Source organism: Oncorhynchus nerka, unplaced genomic scaffold (genome assembly GCF_034236695.1).
Source record: "Oncorhynchus nerka isolate Pitt River unplaced genomic scaffold, Oner_Uvic_2.0 unplaced_scaffold_1975, whole genome shotgun sequence".
NCBI lineage: Eukaryota > Metazoa > Chordata > Actinopteri > Salmoniformes > Salmonidae > Oncorhynchus > Oncorhynchus nerka.
The window spans coordinates 30,001-40,000 of record NW_027039352.1 but is presented as its reverse complement, the minus strand read 5'-3'; the positions used below and the strand labels follow the sequence as shown (position 1 = coordinate 40,000).

General features: G+C 42.5%; 1 protein-coding gene across 1 annotated transcript in view; it reads left to right on the top strand.

Annotated features, from left to right (window-relative positions):
- Nucleotides 1-10,000, top strand: part of cfi (complement factor I) — a 27,399-nt gene that overhangs the window by 10,156 nt on the left and 7,243 nt on the right. The window contains exon 9 of the mRNA XM_065014871.1: nt 2,648-2,674. Coding sequence (XP_064870943.1) covers nt 2,648-2,674 — 27 coding nt within the window. The remainder of the gene's footprint in view (nt 1-2,647; nt 2,675-10,000) is intronic.

Below are 10,000 nucleotides of genomic sequence, written 5' to 3'. Positions count from 1 at the left end.
GCTGCAGAATGCTGTGGTTGTTAAGTGTGCCTTGTCAGTGTTACAAGCAAAGCACCATCACACCTCTTCCTCCGTGCTTAACTTTTAACAAGGCACACCTGTTAATTGAAATGCATTCCAGGTGACTACTTAATGATGCTGGTTGAGAGAATGCCAAGAATGTGCAAGGCTGTCATCAAGGGTGGCTACTTTGAAAAATATTTATATTTGTATAATAGACAGTGAAAAAATATTTATAATATATATATATATATATATATATACATATATAATAGACAGTTGAAGTCTGAAGTTTACATACACCTTAACCAAATACATTTAAACTCAGTTTTTCACAATTCCTGACATTTAAATTAATTAATTAAATTCCGTGTGTCTGAATGTGAAATGTCAGATTAATAGTAGAGAGAATTATTTATTTCAGCTTTTATTTCTTTCATCACATTCCCAGTGGGTCAGAAGTTTACATACACTCAATTAGTGTTTGGTAGCATTGCCTTTAAATTGTTTAACTTGGGTCAAGAATGTCAAGTAGCCTTCCACAAGCTTCCCACAATAAGTTGGGTGAATTTTGTCCCATTCCTCCTGACAGAGCTGGTGTAACTGAGTCAGGTTTGTAGGCCTCCTTGCTCACACACGCTTTTTCAGTTCTGCCCACAAATGTTCTATAGGATTGAGGTCAGGGCTTTGTGATGGCCACTCCAATACCTTGACTTTGTTGTCCTTAAGCCATTATGCCACAACTTTGGAAGTATGCTTGGAGTCATTGTCCATTTGGAAGACCCATTTGCGACCAAGCTTTAACTTCCTGACTGATGCCTTGAGATGTTGCTTCAATATATCCACATAATTCTCCTCCCTTATGATGCCATCTATTTTGTGAAGTGCACCAGCCCCTCCTGCAGCAAAGCACCCCCACAACATGATGCTGCCACCCCCACAACATGATGCTGCCACCCCCACAACATGATGCTGCCACTCCCACAACATGATGCTGCCACCCCCACAACATGATGCTGCCACCCCCACAACATGATGCTGCCATCCCCACAACATGATGCTGCCACCCCCACAACATGATGCTGCCACCCCCACAACATGATGCTGCCACCCCCACAACATGATGCTGCCACCCCCACAACATGATGCTGCCACCCCCACAACATGATGCTGCCATCCCCACAACATGATGCTGCCACCCCCACAACATGATGCTGCCACCCCCACAACATGATGCTGCCACCCCCACAACATGATGCTGCCACCCCCACATGATGCTGCCACCCCCACAACATGATGCTGCCACCCCCACAACATGATGCTGCCATCCCCACAACATGATGCTGCCACCCCCACAACATGATGCTGCCTCCCCACAACATGATGCTGCCACCCCCACAACATGATGCTGCCACCCCCACAACATGATGTTGCCACCCCACAACATGATGCTGCCACCCCCACAACATGATGTTGCCACCCCCACAACATGATGCTGCCACCCCCACAACATGATGCTGCCACCCCCACAACATGATGCCACCACCCCCACAACATGATGCTGCCACCCCGTGCTTCATGGTTGGGATGGTGTTCTTCGGCTTGCAAGCCTCCCCCTTTTTCCTCCAAACATAACGATGGTCATTATGGCCAAACAGTTCTATTTTTGTTTCATCAGACCAGAGGACATTTCTCCAAAAAGTACGATCTTTGTCCCCATGTGCAGTTGCAAACCGTAGTCTGGCTTTTTTAATGGCAGTTTTGGATCAGTGGCTTCTTGCTGAGCGGCCTTTCAGTTTGTGTCGATGTAGGACTTGTTTTACTGTGGATATAGATACTTTTGTACCTGTTTCCTCCAGCATCTTCACACGGTCCTTTGCTGTTGTTCTGGGATTGATTTGCACTTTTCGCACCAAAGTACATTCATCTCTAGGAGACCGAACGCTTCTCCTTCCTGAGCGGTATGACGGCTGCGTGGTCCCATGGTGTTTATACTTGCGTACTATTGTTTGCACAGATGAATGTGGTACCTTCAGATGTTTGGAAATTGCTCCCATGGATGAACCAGACTTGTGGAGGTCTACAATTATTATTATTTTTTAAAGTCTTGGCTGATTTCTTTTGACTTTCCCATGATGTCAAGCAAAGAGGCACTGAGTTTGAAGGTAGGCCTTGAAATACATCCCCAGGTACACTTCCAATTGACTCAAATGATGTAAATTAGCCTATCAGAAGCTTTTAAAGCCATTACATCATTTTCTGGAATTTTCCAAGCTGTTTAAAGGCACAGTCAACTTAGTGTATGTAAACTTCTGACCCACTGGAATTGTGATACAGTGAATTATAAGTGAAATAATCTGTCTGTAAACAGTTGTTGGAAACATGACTTGTGTCATGCACAAAGTAGATGTCCTAACCGACTTGCCAAAACTATAGTTTGTTATCAAGACATTTTGTGGAGTGGTTGAAAAACGAGTTCTAATGACAACAACCTAAGGGTGAACTTCCGACTTCAGCTGTATTTACATATATACTCACTCACATAATATACTCTGAGTGTACAAAACATTATGAACAGACTCATGGTTAGAACGGAGCAGTATCATATATGAAAATAACAAAAACTGACTATTTGTTTTGTTTTCAGATCCAGAGTTCATTTCTCCTAAACAAGGTACATATCATTTTTTTCATCGAAATTAAGTTCAGTATTTTGTTATGTTTTTATCCACCCTGTTCTAGTGTCTTTGGTGTTTTGTTGAAAGTTTTGAAAGTATTCAAGCCCCCTTTTTCAAAATGTTGTTAATTGTCGATCTACAAAAATACTAGAATTTAAAAAAAAGTAAAAATACTAGAATTTAAAAAAAGTATTTAATGAAAGTGAAAAAACAATTCTAATAAAGAAATAATTACAATATTGTCTGACCTTAGAGCTTATTATAAAATGATAAAATAGTAAAATTACATTGTTTTTTTCCGTTTCATCAATACCCCTGACAATGCAAAAATAGGTTTTTAAAGATGTTTGTAAATGTGAAAAAAATAGTGTTCAGACCCTTTACTCAGAGTGTTGAAGCACCTTTAGCAGTGAAAAATAGTGTTCAGACCCTTTACTCAGTGTGTTGAAGCACCTTTAGCAGTGAAAAATAGTGTTCAGACCCTTTACTCAGTGTGTTGAAGCACCTTTAGCAGTGAAAAATAGTGTTCAGACCCTTTACTCAGAGTGTTGAAGCACCTTTAGCAGTGAAAAATAGTGTTCAGACCCTTTACTCAGTGTGTTGAAGCACCTTTAGCAGTGAAAAATAGTGTTCAGACCCTTTACTCAGTGTGTTGAAGCACCTTTAGCAGTGAAAAATAGTGTTCAGACCCTTTACTCAGAGTGTTGAAGCACCTTTAGCAGTGAAAAATAGTGTTCAGACCCTTTACTCAGTGTGTTGAAGCACCTTTAGCAGTGAAAAATAGTGTTCAGACCCTTTACTCAGTGTGTTGAAGCACCTTTAGCAGTGAAAAATAGTGTTCAGACCCTTTACTCAGTGTGTTGAAGCACCTTTAGCAGTGAAAAATAGTGTTCAGACCCTTTACTCAGTGTGTTGAAGCACCTTTAGCAGTGAAAAATAGTGTTCAGACCCTTTACTCAGAGTGTTGAAGCACCTTTAGCAGTGAAAATAGTGTTCAGACCCTTTACTCAGAGTGTTGAAGCACCTTTAGCAGTGAAAAATAGTGTTCAGACCCTTTACTCAGAGTGTTGAAGCACCTTTAGCAGTGAAAAATAGTGTTCAGACCCTTTACTCAGAGTGTTGAAGCACCTTTAGCAGTGAAAAATAGTGTTCAGACCCTTTACTCAGTGTGTTGAAGCACCTTTAGCAGTGAAAAAATAGTGTTCAGACCCTTTACTCAGTGTGTTGAAGCACCTTTAGCAGTGAAAAATAGTGTTCAGACCCTTTACTCAGTGTGTTGAAGCACCTTTAGCAGTGAAAAATAGTGTTCAGACCCTTTACTCAGTGTGTTGAAGCACCTTTAGCAGTGAAAAATAGTGTTCAGACCCTTTACTCAGAGTGTTGAAGCACCTTTAGCAGTGAAAAATAGTGTTCAGGCCCTTTACTCAGTGTGTTGAAGCACCTTTAGCAGTGAAAAATAGTGTTCAGACCCTTTACTCAGTGTGTTGAAGCACCTTTAGCAGTGAAAAATAGTGTTCAGACCCTTTACTCAGTGTGTTGAAGCACCTTTAGCAGTGAAAAATAGTGTTCAGACCCTTTACTCAGTGTGTTGAAGCACCTTTAGCAGTGAAAAATAGTGTTCAGACCCTTTACTCAGAGTGTTGAAGCACCTTTAGCAGTGAAAAATAGTGTTCAGACCCTTTACTCAGAGTGTTGAAGCACCTTTAGCAGTGAAAAATAGTGTTCAGACCCTTTACTCAGAGTGTTGAAGCACCTTTAGCAGTGAAAAATAGTGTTCAGACCCTTTACTCAGTGTGTTGAAGCACCTTTAGCAGTGAAAAATAGTGTTCAGACCCTTTACTCAGAGTGTTGAAGCACCTTTAGCAGTGAAAAATAGTGTTCAGACGCTTTACTCAGTGTGTTGAAGCACCTTTAGCAGTGAAAAATAGTGTTCAGACCCTTTACTCAGTGTGTTGAAGCACCTTTAGCAGTGAAAAATAGTGTTCAGACCCTTTACTCAGAGTGTTGAAGCACCTTTAGCAGTGAAAAATAGTGTTCAGACCCTTTACTCAGTGTGTTGAAGCACCTTTAGCAGTGAAAAATAGTGTTCAGACCCTTTACTCAGAGTGTTGAAGCACCTTTAGCAGTGAAAAATAGTGTTCAGACCCTTTACTCAGTGTGTTGAAGCACCTTTAGCAGTGAAAAATAGTGTTCAGACCCTTTACTCAGAGTGTTGAAGCACCTTTAGCAGTGAAAAATAGTGTTCAGACCCTTTACTCAGAGTGTTGAAGCACCTTTAGCAGTGAAAAATAGTGTTCAGACCCTTTACTCAGAGTGTTGAAGCACCTTTAGCAGTGAAAAATAGTGTTCAGACCCTTTACTCAGTGTGTTGAAGCACCTTTAGCAGTGAAAAATAGTGTTCAGACCCTTTACTCAGTGTGTTGAAGCACCTTTAGCAGTGAAAAATAGTGTTCAGACCCTTTACTCAGTGTGTTGAAGCACCTTTAGCAGTGAAAAATAGTGTTCAGACCCTTTACTCAGTGTGTTGAAGCACCTTTAGCAGTGAAAAATAGTGTTCAGACCCTTTACTCAGTGTGTTGAAGCACCTTTAGCAGTGAAAAATAGTGTTCAGACCCTTTACTCAGAGTGTTGAAGCACCTTTAGCAGTGAAAAATAGTGTTCAGACCCTTTACTCAGAGTGTTGAAGCACCTTTAGCAGTGAAAAATAGTGTTCAGACCCTTTACTCAGAGTGTTGAAGCACCTTTAGCAGTGAAAAATAGTGTTCAGACCCTTTACTCAGAGTGTTGAAGCACCTTTAGCAGTGAAAAATAGTGTTCAGACCCTTTACTCAGAGTGTTGAAGCACCTTTAGCAGTGAAAAATAGTGTTCAGACCCTTTACTCAGAGTGTTGAAGCACCTTTAGCAGTGAAAAATAGTGTTCAGACCCTTTACTCAGTGTGTTGAAGCACCTTTAGCAGTGAAAAATAGTGTTCAGACCCTTTACTCAGTGTGTTGAAGCACCTTTAGCAGTGAAAAATAGTGTTCAGACCCTTTACTCAGTGTGTTGAAGAACCTTTAGCAGTGAAAAATAGTGTTCAGACCCTTTACTCAGTGTGTTGAAGCACCTTTAGCAGTGAAAAATAGTGTTCAGACCCTTTACTCAGAGTGTTGAAGCACCTTTAGCAGTGAAAATAGTGTTCAGGCCCTTTACTCAGTGTTGTTGAAGCACCTTTAGCAGTGAAAAATAGTGTTCAGACCCTTTACTCAGTGTGTTGAAGCACCTTTAGCAGTGAAAAATAGTGTTCAGACCCTTTACTCAGTGTGTTGAAGCACCTTTAGCAGTGAAAAATAGTGTTCAGACCCTTTACTCAGTGTGTTGAAGCACCTTTAGCAGTGAAAAATAGTGTTCAGACCCTTTACTCAGAGTGTTGAAGCACCTTTAGCAGTGAAAAATAGTGTTCAGACCCTTTACTCAGAGTGTTGAAGCACCTTTAGCAGTGAAAAATAGTGTTCAGACCCTTTACTCAGAGTGTTGAAGCACCTTTAGCAGTGAAAAATAGTGTTCAGACCCTTTACTCAGTGTGTTGAAGCACCTTTAGCAGTGAAAAATAGTGTTCAGACCCTTTACTCAGAGTGTTGAAGCACCTTTAGCAGTGAAAAATAGTGTTCAGACGCTTTACTCAGTGTGTTGAAGCACCTTTAGCAGTGAAAAATAGTGTTCAGACCCTTTACTCAGTGTGTTGAAGCACCTTTAGCAGTGAAAAATAGTGTTCAGACCCTTTACTCAGAGTGTTGAAGCACCTTTAGCAGTGAAAAATAGTGTTCAGACCCTTTACTCAGTGTGTTGAAGCACCTTTAGCAGTGAAAAATAGTGTTCAGACCCTTTACTCAGAGTGTTGAAGCACCTTTAGCAGTGAAAAATAGTGTTCAGACCCTTTACTCAGTGTGTTGAAGCACCTTTAGCAGTGAAAAAATAGTGTTCAGACCCTTTACTCAGTGTGTTGAAGCACCTTTAGCAGTGAAAAATAGTGTTCAGACCCTTTACTCAGTGTGTTGAAGCACCTTTAGCAGTGAAAAATAGTGTTCAGACCCTTTACTCAGTGTGTTGAAGCACCTTTAGCAGTGAAAAATAGTGTTCAGACCCTTTACTCAGAGTGTTGAAGCACCTTTAGCAGTGAAAAATAGTGTTCAGACCCTTTACTCAGTGTGTTGAAGCACCTTTAGCAGTGAAAAATAGTGTTCAGACCCTTTACTCAGAGTGTTGAAGCACCTTTAGCAGTGAAAAATAGTGTTCAGACCCTTTACTCAGAGTGTTGAAGCACCTTTAGCAGTGAAAAATAGTGTTCAGACCCTTTACTCAGTGTGTTGAAGCACCTTTAGCAGTGAAAAATAGTGTTCAGACCCTTTACTCAGAGTGTTGAAGCACCTTTAGCAGTGAAAAATAGTGTTCAGACCCTTTACTCAGTGTGTTGAAGCACCTTTAGCAGTGAAAAATAGTGTTCAGACCCTTTACTCAGAGTGTTGAAGCACCTTTAGCAGTGAAAAATAGTGTTCAGACCCTTTACTCAGTGTGTTGAAGCACCTTTAGCAGTGAAAAATAGTGTTCAGACCCTTTACTCAGTGTGTTGCAAAAAATAGTGTTCACCTTTAGCAGTGAAAAATAGTGTTCAGACCCTTTACTCAGAGTGTTGAAGCACCTTTAGCAGTGAAAAATAGTGTTCAGACCCTTTACTCAGAGTGTTGAAGCACCTTTAGCAGTGAAAAATAGTGTTCAGACCCTTTACTCAGAGTGTTGAAGCACCTTTAGCAGTGAAAAATAGTGTTCAGACCCTTTACTCAGTGTGTTGAAGCACCTTTAGCAGTGAAAAATAGTGTTCAGACCCTTTACTCAGAGTGTTGAAGCACCTTTAGCAGTGAAAAATAGTGTTCAGACCCTTTACTCAGTGTGTTGAAGCACCTTTAGCAGTGAAAAATAGTGTTCAGACCCTTTACTCAGAGTGTTGAAGCACCTTTAGCAGTGAAAAATAGTGTTCAGACCCTTTACTCAGTGTGTTGAAGCACCTTTAGCAGTGAAAAATAGTGTTCAGACCCTTTACTCAGAGTGTTGAAGCACCTTTAGCAGTGAAAAATAGTGTTCAGACCCTTTACTCAGTGTGTTGAAGCACCTTTAGCAGTGAAAAATAGTGTTCAGACCCTTTACTCAGTGTGTTGAAGCACCTTTAGCAGTGAAAAATAGTGTTCAGACCCTTTACTCAGTGTGTTGAAGCACCTTTAGCAGTGAAAAATAGTGTTCAGACCCTTTACTCAGAGTGTTGAAGCACCTTTAGCAGTGAAAAATAGTGTTCAGACCCTTTACTCAGTGTGTTGAAGCACCTTTAGCAGTGAAAAATAGTGTTCAGACCCTTTACTCAGTGTGTTGAAGCACCTTTAGCAGTGAAACAGTGAAGAGGCGACTCCGGGATGCTGTCCTTCTAGGCAGAGTTCCTCTGTCCTGTGTCTGTGTTCTTAATCTTAATCTTTTATTTTTATTGGCCATTCTGAGATATGGCTCTTTCTTTGAAAACTCTAGTTTGCACTATTCTGTGTACCTAGAAGACCAGCATCCCGGAGTCACCTCTTCACTGTTGACGTTGAGACTGGTGTTTTGCGGGTACAATTTAATGAAGCTGCCAGTTGAGGACTTTTGAGGTGTCTGTTTCTCAAACTTGATACTCTAATGTACTTGTCCTCTTGCTCAGTTGTGCACCGGGGCCTCCCACTGCTCTTTCTCTTCTGGTTAGAGCCAGTTTGCACTATTCTGTGAAGGGAGTAGTACACAGCGTTGTACGAGATCTTCAGTTTCTTGGCAATTTCTCGCATGGAATAGCCTTCATGGCTCACATCAATACCATCCTCCCGGAAACCCTAGACCCACTCCAATTCGGATACCGCACCAACAGATCCACTGATGACGCAATCTCATTCGCACTCCACACTGCCTTTTCCCACCTGGACAAAAGGAACACCTGTGTGAGAATGCTGTTCATTGACTACAGCTCAGCGTTCAACACCATGGTGCCCACGAACCTCATAAATACGCTAAGGACCCTGGATCCTGGACTTATTGATGGGCCGCCCCCAGGTGGTAATGGTAGGCAACAACACATCTGCCATGGAGGCCCCCCAGGGATGCGTCCTTAGTCCCCTCCTGTATTCCCTGTTCATCCACGACTGCGTGGCCACGCACGACTCCAACACCATCAAGTTTGCAGACGACCCTGTTGTAGGCCTGATCACAGACAACGATGAGACAGCCTATAGGGAGGAGATCCGAGACCTGGTAGTGTGGTGCTAGGATAACAACTGTGGACTACAGAAAAAGGAGGGCCGAACACACCCCCATTCACATCGACAAAGCTGTAGTGGAGCGGGTCGAGAGTTTTAAGTTCCTTGGTGTCCACATAACCCAAATCATGGTCCAAACACACCAACAAAGTTGTGAAGAACTAAGACACTGCATTGCAGTGCTTGAGGCATCACTACATACCCAGCTTCAATCCCGGGCTGTGTCGCAGCCGGACGCGACAGGGAGACCTGTGAAGCGGTGCACAATTGGACCAGCGTTGTCCGGGTTAGGGGAGGGATTGGTGGCCGGGATGTCCTTATCCCATCACACTCTAGCAACTCCTTGTGGTAGGCCGGGCTCAGTGCACGCTGACATGATCACTAGTTGTACAGTGTTTCCTCCAACACATTGGTGCGACTGGCTTCCGGGTTAAGTGAGCAGTGTGTCAAGAAGCAGAGCGGCTTGGCTGAGTTGTGTTTCGGAGGATGCGTGGCTCTCGACCTTCGCCTCTCCCTAGTCCGTACGGGAGTTGCAGCGATGTGACAAGACTAACTACCAATTGGATATCACGAAATTGTGGAGAAAAAGGGGTAAAACGTTTTTTAAAATTATATTAGTTGTGGAGGGCACGACAAAGCATTTTCCCCCTCAGGAGACTGAAAAGATTTGGCAATGGTCCTGAGATCCTCAAAAAATTCTACAGCTGCACCATCGAGACCATCCTTACCGGTTGCATCACTGCATCACTGCCTGCTTGGCATCCGACCGTAAGGCGATACAGAGGGTAGTGCGTACATCACTGGGGCCAAGCTTCCTTCCATCAAAGACCTCTATACCAGGCGGTGTCAGAGGAAGGCCCAAAAAATGGTCAGAGACTCCAGTCATCAAGTCATAGACTGTTCTCTCTGCTACCTCACGGCAAGCGGTACCGGAGCGCCAAGTCTGGGTCCTAAAGGCTCTTTAACAGCTTCTACCAAAATATACTTTTGAACAGCTGGCTATAAGACTCCTGAACAT